Source organism: Galeopterus variegatus, unplaced genomic scaffold (assembly GCF_000696425.1).
Source record: "Galeopterus variegatus unplaced genomic scaffold, G_variegatus-3.0.2 Scaffold1269, whole genome shotgun sequence".
In the NCBI taxonomy this organism is placed as follows: domain Eukaryota; kingdom Metazoa; phylum Chordata; class Mammalia; order Dermoptera; family Cynocephalidae; genus Galeopterus; species Galeopterus variegatus.
In genome coordinates, this window is record NW_007727380.1 from 93,219 (window position 1) to 112,201 (window position 18,983).

The following is an 18,983-nucleotide window of genomic DNA, read 5'->3' on the forward strand; positions in this document are numbered from 1 at the left end:
CTTTTGCCGGACAAAAAAAAAAAAAAAAAAAAAAAAAAAAAAAAAAAAAAAATTTGTCAGCACTAAAGTCCCTAAGGGAACCTTTGCTTTGACAGGTAACCATGCATCACTCAAGATGGCACAACACTGTCTCATTCTTTTAATATTACATTAATCATGGGCTGTAGTGAATCTTTTATCCTAACTAGGCTAGTAAACACTTAGATAGTACTGTTCCCTAGTTTGGCTAATACATTTTACAGAGATAAAACGGACACTAGTTGTAATGGTCTCTTCTTCCTCAACAGATGTGTTTTAGACTAATGAGTTGGTGCCATTTCTAGACTGGGGGGAGAAAGAGAAGAGTGGTGTCTTCCCCACCCCCCTCCCTTGCTGGTGAGCTGCTGTTAGGAACAGGCACATACAAGGTCTCTTAGGAGTATTATATAGAGTAGAAAAGCACTGGGTTTTTTTTCTTTTCAGTTTTCTGGGTCAAGATGTTTCTCCCTGCTACATCTAAAGATTTTCTCACCACCAGAGGCTTTGTCCTTCAGTCCTACTCCTTGAGGAAAGGACCTTGTCAACTTTGGATTTTGTAATTTCACAACCTAAAATGTGACCCAAAAGCATGACCCTCTAAAGAGCCTACATGAGGCTGATTTTATAAAGTCATGGGCTCTCTGGGCCGACCCCCGTGGCGCACTCGGGAGAGTGCAGCGCTGGGAGCGTAGTGACGCTCCCGCCGCGGGTTCGGATCCTATATAGGAATGGCCAGTGTGCTCACTGGCTGAGCGCGGTGCAGGTGACACCAAGCCAAGGGTTACAATCCCCTTACCGGTCACGAAAAAGACAAAAATAAATAAATAAATAAAAATAAAATAAAGTCATGGGCTCTCTCCAGGGATAGAGCAGGTGCCTACAAGAAACCCTCCTGTATAGCAAAAGCAACATAATGATTTTGCCTAGACAGTAGAGAAAAATAAATACCCCCAAAGCAAACAATCTAGGATCACTTAAGCAGTGGGAAGAAGACTGGAGGAGTCCGGTGACTTAGGTGTGACTACCTGAGTTACCTGATAAAGGCACTGCCCTAGATGCCAGTGAAACCAAGGTGTACATGTCATGCCTGGGGGACAGAAACACATAATCAAGTAATTGCCTATGACGTTGTAACAGGTGCGAATGAGGGGATGTGGAGGAAGCTGGGTCTTTTCAGAGAAGAATTCTATAAGGTGCCCAGTCTATTTTTTAAGATCATCACTGGAACCGAATGAAGAAATAGTTTACTCATACCAAAATATTACACAACTGTAACATATTATTATGATATTATGGGGAAACCTGGTAGTCAGACATCTGCCTTTTTCCTGAATCCATACTGTGTTTATCAAGCTTCCTAATTTGTAATTTGTCTTTGTATTCCCAAATATTCATGAGGAAACAGTCTCCAAAACTGCACATCGAAAGCTATTGGGTGTTCTGTGCTCCCCTCCTTGGGGACAGAGGTAACAGCGAAGACGATGTGCTCTGTCCCTTCAGGTGGTCCTCTGCTCTACGAGAACGTCACATTTGTCTACAACTCGGAGCAGCTGAATGGGACTCAGCGAGTTCTCCTGGATAATGTGCTGTCAGAAGAACAGTGCCGAGAGCTCCACAGCGTGGCCAGTGTGAGGACCTGGAGGGGAAGGGGACCCCTATTGTGCTAGCCTGTCATAAGCCTGGAAGTGCTTTGGTCCTGGTTTCATTCGAAGCAGGGAATAATGCCTGAAATTTCTCTTTAGGAAAAAGACATTGATTGTGAAGGCACTTTCATAGCCTTTGGATTGGGATGATTTTAATTTTTCCAGGTGGGATCTGGAATAGCTAGTGACTTAATTACTAGGACAATGGCCATCCAGCAAATGCCCTGCCTATCATATAAAGTCACTGGGAAAATCATTTTATTTTAATCGAAAATTACTATAGTGATCATTTGCATTCTATTTATTTCTATAACACATGAAACTATTTTATAATGAAATGTAGAATGAAGATTAAATAAAAATGTCTCTTTTGGTTGGAAGAATTAATGATCCCAGGATCCTGGAATAAAATGGGAATGGTTCTGAGCATTGGCTTTGGTTCTCAGATTTCTGGCAGCCAAGGCAGAAAGAAGACACAATAAATTCATAGTTATCACTGACAAAGTGTGTTTGTGCATTTTGCTTCCAGGGAATCATGCTTGTCGGTGATGGATACAGAGGAAAAACTTCACCCCATACCCCCAATGAAAAGTTTGAAGGTGCAACCGTCCTGAAAGCGCTCAAAGTAAAGTTGAAATTTCTTTTGAGTTTGGGTTTCTAAGTGTCAATCCAGGAGCTTCTGTGAATGGCAGGTACAGGAAAGAGAATTGAGTTTAGAATACATACTTACCGGGACAGTTGAAGGGAGCAGGTATGAAATGGGACTTTCATTGTTTTGAACCATTCCTTTATTCAGCCATCAATTTATCAAACTTTACATGTCCTAAATTTGTACCTGACGAAAAATATACAAGCCCTGTCCTCAAAGAGTTCATGCTGTGATAGCGGAGACATACCCTAACAAGTAATTGTTCTCTCCTGCAAGTGTTGTTAGAGAGGAGTGACGAAGGTATTAGGAGAGAAGAGAGGAGAGAGCGATTAGCTTTTAACTTCCCCTCTGTGACTGGGAAGAGCTCATTTCAGGAGCTCACTGTCCTAACCCAAAGCCACAAGCACGTAGTAGGATTCCCGTTGTTCCACACAGAAACGACCGTCCTACACAGGCTTATGAAACCTAGTGCCTATTTTTTCTCAAGTCCTCCAATCAACTCAGTGGCTTCTAATGTTTTTATTTTTTTCAGTTTGGTTATGAAGGCCGAGTCCCACTGAAGAGCGCCCGTCTGTTTTATGACATCAGTGAGAAGGCTCGGAAGATCGTAGAATCCTATTTCATGCTGAACTCAACCCTATATTTTTCCTATACACACATGGTCTGCAGAACAGCCCTGACTGGTGAGATTCCGTAGCCTGAACTTGTTTCTTTCAACAACCAAAAGAAAACAACGCAAAACACGGCCCTATTACGTTTTAGAGGAATATTTTAGAAGAGTTCTAGATTTCTAAAACTAAAGAAGCTTACAAACTCTTACTCTTCCCTTCTCCTTTTCTCCTTTCTGGGTGCCTAAAGCTTTAGAAGACCCTCTCTTTGCACATTTTCCCTTTCAAGTCCCTTTTTCCTAATTGCCAAAGTCATGCAGAAAAATGCTCTTCTGCTCCAGGCTTCCCTTTTCGAGGAACCAGAAACCGGACAATCACAGTGGCCATTACATCCACAAGCATCATAGACGATGAAGGGGTTATTGAAAGAAATGTTCTTAAAAAGGCAGAGACTTTTTAAAAAGGGTTCACATCAGGTTTACATCAAAACTGGGCCAGAGCCTCCTGACTCCACTGTTCTTCCATCTATTCCACCCTGTGCTCTGTCGCCCCACGCTTGTGGAGGACCCAGAGAATGGGAGAAGACAGTCAGATTGTCAGTGTCTCAGTCTCCCCATTCCCTTTTCTGCCAGGTCAGCAGGATAGAAGAAATGATCTCAGTCATCCCATCCATGCTGACAACTGCCTGTTGGATCCAGAGGCCAACGAATGCTGGAAAGAGCCTCCCGCTTATACCTTCCGGGATTATAGGTACAGCCAGCATCTGCTTCCAAACCAAGCTTTTACCCAACAGTTAACAAAAACCCATGGCAACCAGAAAGCTTCTCTGTTCTGCTTGTCATCATATTCATCTCCGTGAGGCAGAGATTCTCAAGTAATCTCCTGAAGTAGCTGTCATAACTGAGAAGTGTTGTCATCATCTCATTTTTATATTTAAAAAATAATGTACACTTTGTATTCTAGTCCATAAAATATCTATTTTATTTTAATGTAAAATGTAAAGTTTATGTTTATTTTTTTAATCATTTGTTTTCACTGAAACATATCCCTTATCGTATGTGTATCTCAGTTGGAGAACTGAAGGGGATAGTGTTCCAACACATAACAGGGGTCTTACCATATCAGTGTTCACACGCATGAAGAAATATGTCTGCATTTTATAAATAACAAACGAGAAACTCAGAAGAAAAGAATGCTGTATCTTATTGACAGATATTTTAGTGTGTAGAGGGAAGAGTCGGGAGATGTAGTCATCATGCATAATAGTATGTTAATTATTGCCAGACTGTGTTCATTCAAAAACATTTATAGAGCGCCCCCTATCTGCAAGGTTAGGCTAGACCACAGAGGAACTCTCCAGCTAGTTAGGGAGAGAAAAATGCATCCTTTACAGTCACAATTATATAAGGAAAGAAGTCACAATTATATAAGTACTTTGGGCAGGTTCATGGGCCCAGATTAAGTTAAATCTAGTTAGGTTTTATTGTAGAAAGTTAAATGTGACATAAGCTTTGAAATGTGATTAAAATTTTAACATAAGTGGGATAAATAAATTATTCAGGGGTAAACCCAAACTATATCTGATCTTACCTTCAAGGGTTTGGAGGGCCAATTATTTCAATGTCTAGTTCAAAGTAAACTTGCCAGTCAGGCTGGTCAGTTCATCACCAGACTTGAGTGTTCTATGATGATGTTGTTGTAAGCAAGCAAACAGTAGAATGGTTGTCCCTTTTCTCTTATAGTGCTCTCCTTTATATGAATGATGACTTTGAAGGAGGAGAATTCATATTCACTGAGATGGATGCTAAGACTGTGACTGTGAGTAAATATATTCCTGCAAATTTAGTTAGCTTTTTTAAAAATCTCAGTCTTGCCATTTTCTCAAGGACTCGTGGACTGATGGATTCCAAATACTTCTGAGCTCAAGAATTCAAGAGGTGGAGAGAGTCCTAGTAAATTCATATATTAGAAAATGTTAGAAATGGAAGCATCCATAAAAATATTCTAGTTCATTTTAAAGATAAGTAGATTTAAGATTTGTGATATTAAGGGTTTGATCATAATTATGCAGCTACTGAGTATTAGACCTGGAACCAGAACCTAGGTCTTTGGATTCTTTGTCAAGTCATCTGATGGAAACATAAAAACATCAGTTCCTAAGTCACTCAGTTCTAGGATAATTCAAATGATTCAGCGAAACAGCTTTTAAGTAACCTGGTGTTCTGCATGCTTGGATTATTGGCCTTCAAATCCCTAGTTACTAAAATTATCATATATGTGTGTATCTATATGTATATATTTATGTATATAATTGTGACATAAGTAATAAACCTATACCTACAAATTGATACACACAAATATATAAATCAACAGTTAAATTCAACCAGTACCTTCCTAAGCAAAGCAATGCCTTTGGAAAACCAGCTGACTTAGCACTTAAAGATCATATAGTTACCATCTTTTGTCTTTAAACCGAGGAACATGTATAATGGAAGAAAAACCATTTTTTAATCGAGGAAATAATCAAATTATGAATACATGATGAGGTATCTCTTTCCTTCATATGAAATCTAAGTAGTTAGGTCATATATGTGATAAAATCTAAAGTTTTGGAATTATAAAAGCTAGTTCTAAAACTTTTCCTGAGTTTTTTGTTTTTCCCCTCATAACTTGAACACTTTGCTTAATAGTGAAAGATTCATATATTGTTCATGACACACTACTGTGGATAATATTCTCGCTTTTAGAAGAGCTCGTGTGTAGAAAGCATTTGATTTCTGAGCTCTGCTAACAATGAAACTGAGGTACAAAAACGCTCGCTTCTCACACAGTTTGAAAGAAAATCCGACAGGTGGTTGAAAAATATTCTTTGCTTCTCCTCCACCTAGTGGCCATATTTGGAAATACTCAATGTTTAAAAGCAAGTGATGCCTGCAATACTATGTATGAATCAGTTTCATCAATTGTTGATTGAAAGTTAACTGGAATTCTGCTTTTGAAAGATGTGGAAGATAATATTCTCCTTTCATATATCTTCAATTTCAAGAAAAAGATATAACTATTTTAAAAGCACTGAATATAACCCCCTCCAAAGAAGTAAAACCAATTTAAACAATTTTTAAAACCAAAGGCTCCAATTTTAGAACGCTTATTTTCTCAAATCAGTTACACTTTGTATTTGCATATGATCATTGTTTAGGATATTTGTAGATAATTAAAATTCTTGTTAGTTTTTACCTCTTTCCCACAGGCTATTTATTCCAGTCCCAATAACAAAGAGAAATGGATAGTTTTTTGTTTCTGCTTCCTCTCGTTGACTCTGGAGGTACAAATAAGTCACAGAAATGGCATAACTTGGGGCCACACAAAAAGCAGTTTTCTAAGTCCTTTCCTTTGGAAAAATCTGGAAATAGTATAATTAACTGAATGATGGCTGAATGTTTACAATTGTTCAAGATGAGTACAACACAAATGCTTCTCCAACCCTTAATCATCAGCGAGATGGAAAGCACAAGGAATTTTTAAAGTCATACTTGGAATATAGTATATAGGAAGATACATGAGTTATTTTCAACAGCAGCATTTATTTGTGAGACATGGGAATTAAGGGATTTTGATTTCTCTGTGGAAGTTTAAAATTAAACAAGATAAAAATTAACAAGAAATAAGATTTTAAAAAGATAAAATTTAACAAGTTCCATTTGCTTCATGAAAAATTAAATTCAGTATGAATGGGGCTGTGTTCAAAAAGTATGTTTACAATCATCTATCTCAACTTCAGAACATATTTTCCTAGAGAAGCACTGACATACATGGAGACAGGTTCACTAAAACCTGTTCATTCCTCCATGTACCTGACATATAACAGTTGATGCTCCCAGTTTGGTGAGATTAGTCCTAGAGATGCTTGCGAACCCTCCTATAATCAATTCCAGCTGCTTCAAGCAGCTGATAGCTTCTTTTTCTAAACCTTCCCAAAGTTCTTTGTGGTTAAAAATACTTTCAATTCTTCCAATTCCATCAGAGAGAAAACATTAAACTGTCTCCACATCCTTGATAAGATTTTGTCACCAGGACTTGGTAATAATCACAAGAAGCAATGGCAACCATGTGCAGATGAGTGAGTGCTGACCAGCACCAGGAACGAGCAGCCTAGAAAATTAGAAACTCCAGATCCCAAGGCTTTTTGCCAGGAAGGCTTTTCTGTCTTACTTCATATGCTTCAAATATCATTTGTTTTGCTGTTTCTATGTGAAAATGTACAAGTTTCTTCTTTAGAAAAATGGAATCAGATTGATACTGAGAGCACCAGTAACTAGTAAACTCTAAATTTATATCAGAAAAGTCTCTACCCAGCAAAGGCAAATCACTCTTCAATTATTGTAATCAGAACCAACTGCTGATTTTTGCTCTTTCCTTTAACATTCACACACAACACACGCACACACGGGCACACAAATACATCACACATATGCACACACAGGCACACATGCACACACCTAGGTCTCTGACTTTTTGATTCCTCCATCTACCTCTGACCTTCTAAGTGTAGTCACACAGAAGTCCCTGTGTTATGCAGCATCCAGGGACTTCAGGAAATTTTTCAAACATTTCTCCTAAAGCTAGCAGTGAAAAAAACATGGCCATCTCATTCTATGCAGAAGGAAACCAAAGGTACTTCTAATGGACATGTATCAACTCAAGTCACTTCAGAAAGTAGCCAGTTAGAACAGGCTTGACATATCACACAGTAGAATGACTACTACCACTTTTTTGATTTTACTTTCCATCTCTAAGCTCTACTTTGGTACTAGTAAGGTGGTTGTATTTCCCAAGAAAGAAAAATGAACTCTATTCACATCAGACACTTCTTTAAACACAGAAGCAAGGCCCCAGGTATTCAGTTGCTTAAGATCACTCAACTTGAAGAGCCTGCTCGTTTGATCTTACACTCCAGCTCAGTGCTGCCGGCGGTATCTCTTTTTCCCTCACTGCACCCTTCTACCTGCACATTAGCGGAAGGCTCCACCTGAGCAATGCACACGCTTGCAGGTTCTGTGCCCATCATCTCAGAACACTTGGTGATCCTGGAAGAGGTCACCCCAAGGGATAGCTTTCAAGCAATGCCTAAATGACCACTGGGCAGAAATATTGTGAAGGGAAATAAGTATCATATGGAATTAGACTTGACTTCTTACAATTTTTGTGTTGTGACAAGTACATAAAGCCATAAATGTACAATTAAGGACTTAGAAAGGGCACACTCATGTAACCACTACATAGATCAATTACAGAACAGTTGCAGTACTCCAGATGTCCTCTTGATTTGTTTCTTTTAATTCCACCAATATTGGATGTACACCTACTTTGTACCCAAATATTTTGCTAATGCTAGAACTAAAAAGGTGAATTAAAAGAGAGAACCTTTACTTTCTTGAAATTTGTGGACAATCAACATTCCATGTATTGAATAATTACTATGTGTATGAACTTTGTCACACATTTTACTTGAAAAAATTTATTTTCTGAGACAGATCTCATTTTGACCTTATCTTTGTTTTATACATGAGCAAATTGTGACAATCTATGTCTCCTTCAATCCCTAGATTCCATTATCCTTTAGTTGAAACTTTAACACAAATAATCCCATCAAAGGCCAGTGAAGGAAGGGCTGCAGAAATGTTCATGATATGAGAAGTGATAGACTAATTGTCACTTTCTTTCTCAGGCCTCTATAAAGCCAAAGTGCGGGCGCATGATCAGCTTCTCATCTGGAGGAGAGAACCCTCATGGGGTGAAGGCAGTCACCAAGGGCCAGAGGTGTGCTGTGGCTCTGTGGTTTACCTTGGACCCACTTTATAGAGAATTGGTGAGTTTCTGACCCACCCACAAAGCCAATTAGACTTGCTTCATGAACTGATTAACTGAAAAGTCCTTTAAATTGCTCCATAACTCTTCAGGAACCTTAGAGTTCATGACAACACTTCTACAGAGTGCTTTCTAGTTTCCACCACTGGCACTGTTTTCTAAGCAAGAGCAATCAGATCTATGACTGAGCGAGTACACATGTAACGTTTGTAGTGTGAATCGAGGGAAAGGAGAGGGGCACAGAAGGCAATTCTTTTTGTTTTTTTTTCTGACTGGTAAGGGGATTGCAACCCTCGGCACGGTGCGGTCTGCACCACGCTCAGCCAGTGAGCTCACCGGCCATCCGTATATAGGATCCGAACCCACGGCCTCGGCACTACCAGCACCGCACTCTCCTGAGTGAGCCACGGGCCTGGCCCTGAAGGCGATTCTTAATCAAATGAGTTCTAATAGGTGAAGATGTTTTCATAAATAGATATGTCGGTGATGTTTGGCAGTCACTAATCAGTCTTGAATTTATTAACAAACTGCAGCATCAGGAGAGTGGAGTCATTTTCTACTGGTCACCAGGAAGACTGATTTGTTTTCTCAACAAATCATTAAAAAGAGCATTGAGTCATTTATGAAACATATTTGGAAGAGGGTGAGGGAACCTGAAAGTTTAGTATTATTTATTATTATTACTAAGTAAAATAAAATATTGAAATATTTTCATATATTTGAAGTAGCTGAGGGCACTTAGCCTGGAAAAAAAGACCATGATCTCATCCTTTTGGTTGCCCTGGGACAGAGATTACAATCTCTATCTGTGAAGTTGCAGAGGCATAAATTCAAATCAACCAGTAGAAACCTCTGGGAGGAAAATAGGAGTTCAACGTAAGGAATAACTTTCAAATAATCACCACTGTCGGTGGAATTGTCTGCTTTGGAAGTGCTCATATCATGGCTGCAATCAAAGCCTAGGCAACTGTTTGGCCTGAAATCCTGAAATTGAAACTGTAGCATCATAGCAAGGGCCAAAATGAAGACTATAAAGTCTTCCCCAGCCCATACTGCTGATGAATCCATGAAATCCCATTCTTCAAAACAGCATTCTGCCCAACTTTCCTCTTCAGATCCCTAAATTGAACTCAATTTTATCAGCCCCTATTTAAGAACAATCCCTCTTTCTCATATACTTTTCACTACTAAGCTTAATTCACAAGGTTTTTTGTCCACATTCCCTAAGCATTCTTTCATACATTGTACAAAAGACCTACTGTGTGCCTAGGAAACTCTGCTAGGTAGGCACTAAAGGTACAGGGGTGAGCAAAACACAGTCTTTGACCACAAGGAATTTGAGAGATTGACAAGTAAATATGCAATGAGAAGACAGCAATTTGCGTTTTGTAGGGAGTGAGAATCGAGGAGACTTAGGTAAACTCAGAGATGACAGCCAGCACAGAGAGAGAAGGAATGGTCCTGAGAGAGGGAACAGAGCACAGAGTTCTGAAAACTTCAAGGGGCACTGAACTTCACATATAATACCCTTTTGTTACCTTGTGTTTCTAACTTCCAAAACACCAGCACTCCTCCAGAGCACTCCTTCTGTACTAAGGAACCCAGGGAAACGAGTAGACAATGAAGATAAATTGTTGAAAAATCGCCTTATTATTTTAGTATTCAATTCAGCATTGTTCAATATCCAAACCCTTTCTTCCAAAGTACAGTGCTATCAAAATAAGCTAGCACAAAATAAATTCTCTTTGTTACTACATAATCAGAAAACATCAGTTTCTGAGGTTTAATGCCCCCTCTGACGGAAAAACAGTCCTAGGAAACTTCTCCACTCTTCAGGCAGTAGCGGCATCTAGTGGTCACAGCGGAAAATGACCAGAACCTCTTCAGCAACTATTAGAAAATCTAGTCCGTGATTCCCATACTTTGCTACACATTGCAATCACCTGGGGGTCTTTACAAAATACTAACATCTGGCTCCCAGCCCCAGAAATTCTGATTTAACTGGTGTATAGGGTGTGGCCTGGGTATCAGGAATTTTAAAACTCCTCAGTTGATTCTAATGTGCAGCAAAGTTTGGGAGTCCTTGCTTAGGACACCTTTTCTGATTGAATCCCTGGGCAAAAAAAAAAAAAAAAAAAGCCTGCCTATAAGCAAGTCATTGGAGCTGGCAGATTTCCATGTTTATTATACGTCACTTTAAAGGTGCTCAATTCTTTTGGAGTATTCAGTTTCATAAACTGTTAATGATGCAAGGATTTCTGAAGCTTCAGTTATACACACACACACACACACACACACACACACACAAACACACATACATACAAATACACGGGGGTATTTCAAAAAGTTCATGGAAAGACTCCTATTATCTTTTAATTCTATTTTTCAATGAACTTTTTGAAATATATGTATACGAAGCATATATATAATGATATATATAAGTATATGCGTGTTCTCATATACATACATACATACACACACACACACACACACACATATATATATATCGAATTTCTTCCTGTTTATGACAGACATGACTGCAATAATTGCACATGATCTCCTGTGGCCAGCAGATCTGGAAGTTTTGTATGTGTGTCAATTTGTTAAGCATCAAGATTGTTCTTTCCATAAAGTAGTAGTCAGGAATTTTACTTAGACATCATGACAGCAATTTACTTTTCTGTTATTTAGTATATCTGGTCCTTTGAGTTGCCTTTATGCCAATAATACCATTTTCAACTGAAAGCTTTTAAGTGAAAGAGGCTTTTTTTTCAAGTCATAAAAGTTATTTTTATAACTGACTGTGCTAGGGACCACCTATAGGGGACACGAAGTAGGTAAGACATGACCCCTATTTTCAAGGAGCTCGAAGTCAAATTGGAGAGATAGTACAGTGACCTGAATAATTAAAACACATGACAAAGTTTAGTAAAAATCATTAGCAGCGAAGGCATGGTGTTTAGGGGATGTAAACAAGCAATCAGAAATGGCTTCATTGAGATATTTAAAATAAGCCTTAAAGGATGAGTAAGATTTCTTTAGACAGAGGCATTTTAGACAGGGAAAATCTTGACCCATTTGTGTATTCACTCATCAAATGCATATAATGGAGCCCTTGCCAAATGTCAGGAGTTTTCTGGGCACTAGAATTACAGCAGTGACCAAGAAGATGACTCCCTGCCGTCATGGAGCTCACATTCTAGTGGAAGGAGATGGACAACAAATAAGTTAAAAAAATAATAATAATAATCACGAGCTTTGCCGAGAGTGAAAAATGATGTGTGGGAAACAGAACAAGGTAACTTATTTGAGAGTAAAGGAGTATGGGTGGCCTCTGAGATCAATGACGTGTGAGCTGCATCCTGAGTGACAAGAAGAAGCCGACTAAGATACAGGCCTGGAGAAGAGTAATCCAGGCAGAGGACAAGTTGCAAAGGCCCAGAGACAAGAGGGAGCTTGGAGTGGTTAAGAAACAAAGAAGGCCCGAGTGGCTGGAACATGGCATGCAAGAGGGACAGTGGCAAGTAGAGAAGACACAGAGGAGGCAGGGGGCAGATTCTACTGGCCAATGAGGAAATGTGAAACTTATTCTAACTGGTGGGAAGCCATTATAGTCCCCCCTACCCGCCTTCCCCAGTCCTGGGGAGTTGCAGGATATGGAAGATTACTTTAGCCAATGTGGGCTTAGACTTGGGTAGTAACAGATACAGGGAAAAGATGTGGAAGGCTTGAGATGCAATTTGGTGGTAGAGCAGCTGGATCCGCTGATGGACTGATACGGTGGATAAGAGAAAATATAGGAAATGATGGGACCACGCAGGGGAGCATTTAACCCAGACTAAGACTAGAGAGTTCTTTTGAGAGTGCCATATTCAGAGACCTTGAGGTAAGTTAGGAGGTTGGCGTGTAAGGTGAGGAGAGAAAAGACAACAAAATAAGGCCAAAGAAGAAAGGTCTGAAACAGGCAACTCCTTATAAGCACAAGAAAACTGGATCTGGAACTTCAAGCAATAGGAACCCATAAAGAATGTGAGCAGTGAGCAGGAAAGTGACGGGGTCAGATTTAAGTGAGCAGGATCATGAGAAGCATGTGGGAGGAGCAGTGAGTTACAGGTGGATTTTGAGGCTCCTGCGGCAAGTGAGTTACGAGATGCTGAGGGCCTAAACCCATGGCTCTCTAGAGGGAGTGATTTTGCCCTCTAGGTGGCATTTGGGAATGTCTGGAGACATTTTGGGTTGTCACAACTTAGCAGGAGATGCTATTGGCTACCTGAGGTAGGTAGAGGCCAGGGATGTTGCTAAACACCCTACAATGTGCAGGACAGCTCCCTACAAAAGAGAATTAGCTGATCTAAAATGTCAATAGTGCCAAGGGTGAGAAACCTTGTCCTAAACTAAGGCAACAGAAACATGCATTGAAGAGAAAGGGGCAGGGACAGGAGATAGAACGGCGAAGACTAGGGGACTTGTCAGGTTTTAAAGGCAAATGTGTGAGCACTGTTGGTCTTTGCTGAGAGAGAGAATATGTTAAGAAGAGCAGAGTTGGTCTGTGAGGAGAAAACGGTGAATTCAGTAGGAACATGGAGCTGAGCTGGAGATGTCTGTGGGACCATGAAGCAGAAAGGTAGTAAGCAGTTGAACATATGAGATTTCTTTGCAGGAGAGAAGTCTTGGAAAGTAATTGTTTAGGACATAGGGATGCCAGGAAAAGGCACCAGTCTGGGGATGAAGATGAGGTTCAGTCCTTAACTGGATTTAGCACCAATCCATGTACAGATGGATGCCTGGAAGTGTTTGGAAAGCATCTGCCACTGGGGCTCATTATTATTCTTGTAAGAGAAATGTGCAAATTGTCTTTTTTGCAGGAGCGAATACAGGCGGATGAAGTGATTGCAATCCTGGATCGAGAACAGCAAGGGAAGCATGAACTGAGTATCAACCCCAAAGATGAGCTATAAAAATGAAAAGAATGTTCTATCGAGTATTTATTTAAATTGTTTATCTTATGAGAACTTTTTTATTTTTGTACAGAGCCGTGGTATAAATTAACAGGTTAATATGAGTCACCAGATCTCCCTTCTGTTCCTAAGGATGCTTGCTTTGCCTCACTCAGTCTTTTTCATTTTTTCATCAGTTCATCTCTCAAAGCCTAGTCGCCCCTTCTCCAACACACATACACAGATGCAATTAATTTGCTGCAAATCCAAAAGCTCAAACAGAAAGAATAAGCTCATTCTTGGGAAACTGCAGCTCCCATGCACGCTCCAGTTCTAAAGTTAGTGTGCAGTTTGGTCTCAGAAGGCCTTTCTCAGAAGGCCTTCCAGTCACCTCCTCCCCCAGTACTGATGGCCACGAACTCTGTCTCAACAGAGTCAGCTGAGCTTCGGGTCTGAGGAGCCCTGGCAGAGTCCACACTGCCTCAGGTATTGCAGGCACGAGGGTCCCCAGGCACCAGGAAGGAACCTCCCTGATGAGTGCTCTATGAGACAGGGACCCCGAGTCTTCCCAGGGCCTTGGTGAAGTTTTTGGCTCTGGTATTTTCAGTTACACTAGAAGCTTCGATTCACCCTCCACAGTGCTCCAGGAAGGACTGCCCTATGAGCTGTATCTTCGAAGAGGTTGTAGAGAATGGCTCTTTATCCCAGTGACTTTGGAAGAACCTCGTTAATTCCTCCAGGATCAGGGCACCATTGCCAGGTTGCCTCAGAGTGGTGTCCACTGGTGAAAAGGGATGTTTTGAACTTAAGCAAGAAAAATGAATTTTGGATTGAATTCAGTCTTCATCTGCATATATTTTGGCGGCCCCTCCACCTTGCTGCTATCCAGCACACAGATTTGTGCTTGTGTCTGATTTGTTTAATAAAGGGAGCCTTATTTTAATATCTGGCATTTATTTTTCTTCTCTCAAATGTTTGGTTTATTTTCAAAGAGTGGTTTTGTGATTCCCCCAGGAACTTTGGAGACAACCTAGGGGCAACATTGGGCCATGACTAGTTTTGCTGGCAGGCACTTGGGGGCCCTAAGGAAGGTGGGAACATTGCTTTTGAAAAAACAGAGATGGTTAGCAGATGGGCATTAATCCAGAGAATGTATGGTTCTTGGTCTCAATTCTAAGGACACTGCAGAGACATTGTTCACAGGGTCTGGGGTTGTTCTAGCCTAGGACAGCCTGTGCCATTAACCATTGGGAGATTGCCTGCCTTTGTGATGGGCAGTGACAGAGGTAAGATTTACTTTCTGCCACTTGTGATTTTGGTTGGTGGTAAGAACATTTATCCTTTGAAGCCAAAAATTGAGTTATCATGATTCATGTGCCATCTGTTTCCCACTGAACCTTCTGGTTGCTTTTCTATCATGGGAAAGTAGAAAGAGCATTAGATTATAATCCCTGCTCTGTGACGTGGAGCTACTCTCTTTCCCTTTCTGGGCTTCAGTTTCTTTTTCTGAAAATGACATAATGGGTTGTAATTGTTTCTAGAAGCCTTTCCTCTTGCTCAAAATACAAAACAAAGCAAATAAAAATAAAAAACAAAACTAATTTTAGAAATATTCACAAATACAAGCAGATTTACTTTTGCTAACATTTTGAGAATTGTGAATGGGTTCGTTATGTATGTATGTAATTTTAAAACCTTAAACCTAATTTTAGGGCTAAAAGTTCCTGAGTTTTGAAAAGGTTGATTGCTATCTGTTTGCTCTTTTACTGCAAAGAGCTTGCCAGCACTCAGATTTGCTGATAGGAGGATATGGGCTAGGATCTAATTTCTGTTTTCTGGCAACGAGGCATCAACAAAGAAAACAGTTGTTGGCTCCTTGCAATTCCCTCTTCCTGGGTGCGATGGGCATGCTGGGAGTGGCAGGGACCTCAGTGCTGATTCCGATATTTAGTCGCACAGAAAGTGGGTGAAGGCCTCAATAGATGTCATCATGTCAGATCCACATCTTATGCTATTTGCTGACAACACAGTAGTTATTCTTGTTTTACAGGTTAACCATGTTGCTTTAACTTAGAACATCATGTATATACTAAAGCATTTATTTTTTAATCTGTTCCACATCAATCTGTTCCACATCAATCTGTTCCACCATACATAATTTCCTTCAACTATTAAGGGAGTGTCATTGGATGACAAAAAAAAATCAAGCTCAGAAATTGCAGTTTGTGTGCTATATAGTTTCTTGTGTAGATGGATGGGGAAACACATTAGAATTTTTGTAGCTTTTGGAGCTGAAGAAGGCCATAGAAATCACAATTCAATTCTGTCTTTCTCTTTGGGTGGAAACTGAGAACCAGAGGTGGGAAAGAGGATCCCATGATTACAGAACTAAAGCAGGCAGAGCCAGTGCCATTGAATTTGGCTACTAAGAATGCCTAACCCGTACATGGGGGCTGGAATCCTGGCACAGCCTTCATCCACCTAGAGGAAGGGGTGCCTTTTTCTATTTGGCCCAAAATGGTACTTGCTTACCAATGTATAGACCTCCAGGACTGTCTGTCCAGAAAGGGTAACCTTTTGTAATTCACACAAAGTTCTGTATGTGCTTTTTAAAGCCCCATATTTATGACTGGTACTTTTCATCCAAGTCACTTGGGGAACTACCATTTGTCTTGATGACTATCCCTCCCTTGTGTAAAAAGCCTGCAGCTCACACAGCTTTTATTTTCACCTATATGATCATATTGAATGCTTACAACACAGAGCACATTCACATGCCAGGAGCCCAGGGGGGCATTCTGGGCATGGATTTTGGTGCCCATTTTGCAGATAGGAAATGGAGAGAAGTGAGGTGACGTGGCCATCTGTGGTCACTCAACTCAGAGCATCAAAGTCTGAGCTAGAAGCAGAGCCTTTTGAGCCAGAGGAGAGAAAAAAGCACCAGGCTTGTCACCTCCCCAGCCATGCTCCTGGGCAATTTAAATATAAAATGATAAATTAATGTGAACAAAAGAGTTTGGTTTTATACAGTCAAGAAAACTTCTTTTCCTCTTTTATTTTCCTGCTGAGTGATGTGCGATGGTGTATTTCTCCTCTCCTCTGAGAAATATTAAATATGGGCTGCATAATTCAGTTTGATTCAGCCCTATTTTTGCGAATATACCTGTGCCTGGCCCTGCTTTCCTGTAGCTCACAAAAGGGGAGAGGATCCTAGTCAGGTATCATTTCTCTCTCTTCAAGGCAGAAAGAATCTTTAACTTAAATTTCTTCTTCAGAAAAGATTGACACAGGACAGAGTGACAGTCTAGATGAGGAAAGTGCTTTCTTCCCAGCCTTGAATGTAAATTGTTTGACAAAAAAAAATCTTAGTTTAATGCACTCTTCATTATGAACACGAATGTAACATTTTTGGGCACTGATGCGGCTGAGGAGAGGCCATGGCATGAGTCAGTACCCTTTAATAATATACAGTTACGAAGTTTAATTGAAGTACGAATGCTGAATTATTTCACATAAGACAGCCACAGGGAGCAACTCCCTCACTGACGTCAAGAAAGGAGGTCATGGGGGCCGCCCTCACCGGTTCCTTATGCCAAAGCATTAAACGTTCTGAGGTGACTGACAATAGGAAGGCTGAGAAGTGGGAAAAAGCTGAACTGTTCCCACATCCAGAACTCTGGGGAAACAGGATCCATTTGGCAAAAACTGCAAACCACACGTCCATGGTTATGATCCCTCTTCTACCTCCTGCCAAGAAGCCTGTGATGTGAAGTGACCTCCTCAACTAGTCCCAGCAGCCCACCCACAAATCCTCTCCTGCCAGCTAATTTGATGTTTCCAGCATGAGACACAAGGGCCCGTTTTGTTTTGGACCTGGTTGATTTCTTCAGGCACATCGAGACAAGTAGCATCAACCACTCCTGGAGCTCACTGCTGGGTTGGAGCTGCAGACTCATTCTGCCAGAGCTTCCCCCACTTACCTCCTCCTCCCTGTATACAACGGTGTTTTCTGTGCCTGCTGCTGACCTCTGAGGCCAGACAATGTCAAGTCTGGACACTCTGATCATTGATCCCGGTTTGCTCTACAATGGATGTCATCAGCCATGTGAAAAGTTGGGTTGATGAGTCATGCCTGGCTGCAAAAATCTTGTTTAGGGCCCCCAATAAAAATAACTAAACAAATTATCCATGCCCTCTCTCTTTCCTGACACATTGCGGGAGGAGGAGAGGGAATCTGAATGCTCCATTCATTCAATACATGACACACCTTTTCTAGCTACTTTGTATGATACATCTGGGGGAAGGAGGAATAGAAGGTAAGCAAGACACATTCTGCCCTCCCTTCCTTGGTGGGCCAGCCACAGGAGATCCAGGATAGAGTAGAGTTTGACCGCTTTTCTACCTTGACAGTCTCTCTCCAGATTCTCTCATCTTTTGCTCTTGAAGGGCCAGCCAACTTTGAGTAGATAAGACCGAGTACCTTCTTCATGTGAGTCTCCATTTCAGCAGTGAATTGGAAATAACCCATATATATAGGAAATCTTGCCCTGGGCCTCTCTTGTCGGACTTAATTGCTTTCCCTCATGATGGCCGTGTGATGGCAAAGGTCCTGGAAATTCTATGTAGACCCTGTTAAGCTCTTCTTCCTTCTTTCAGGTTTATGTTTTTACCTCTAAGTTATTCTCTGGTTGTGGGTAGTGGTAGAAATGGGGACTGGGGAAGAAACATGATCTGCTATGTCTCATCTTTTTCCACTTGCTAACCATATATCCCATTGTTTCAAGGATAGTAATCATGGTTGGCATTATAAAGCTTTTTTATGGTCTTGAAGCACTTGGCAATCATTTGTAACTATAATTATCTTGAGAGACACATCAGTGCAATCTTCATTTTGTAAATGGAGAAAATGAATAGTCACAGGGAAGGTGAAAAGTAAAGCTTTAGTCATTCATGAATTCATTCCTCAGACAGTTTTTGAGTGGCTACCCAGCAGTGGAAATAGGGAGGTGTTCAAAGAGGAATAAAATGTTATCCCTTCTTTTAAGGACCTCAAACTAAAGTGGAAAAAAATAGATGTAAACAACTGATCAGTACAAAATAAGGTAAATGCTATGGTAGAAGGGTTATGATAAAGGTAGGTAGAAAAGGCCCTATGAGTTCAGAAAAGGGAATGGTTGAGGATAGGGAAAAGTTTATAGAGAAGGTGACATTAAGCTGGGTCTTGAGTGCCTATTTTGCCACCAATAAGCTAAAATGAGCC

The 18,983-nt window shown here is 40.5% G+C and overlaps 1 protein-coding gene across 1 annotated transcript in view; it reads left to right on the forward strand.

Annotated features, from left to right (window-relative positions):
* LEPREL1 (leprecan-like 1) overlaps positions 1-14,666 on the forward strand; it is a 76,002-nt gene extending 61,336 nt beyond the window's left edge. The window contains exons 9-15 of the mRNA XM_008575975.1: positions 1,519-1,646; positions 2,191-2,286; positions 2,843-2,993; positions 3,551-3,668; positions 4,661-4,736; positions 8,647-8,787; positions 13,652-14,666. Of these exons, the coding sequence (XP_008574197.1) occupies positions 1,519-1,646; positions 2,191-2,286; positions 2,843-2,993; positions 3,551-3,668; positions 4,661-4,736; positions 8,647-8,787; positions 13,652-13,744 (803 nt within the window). The 3' untranslated portion in view covers positions 13,745-14,666. The remainder of the gene's footprint in view (positions 1-1,518; positions 1,647-2,190; positions 2,287-2,842; positions 2,994-3,550; positions 3,669-4,660; positions 4,737-8,646; positions 8,788-13,651) is intronic.
* The last annotated feature ends 4,317 nt before the right edge of the window (positions 14,667-18,983 follow it).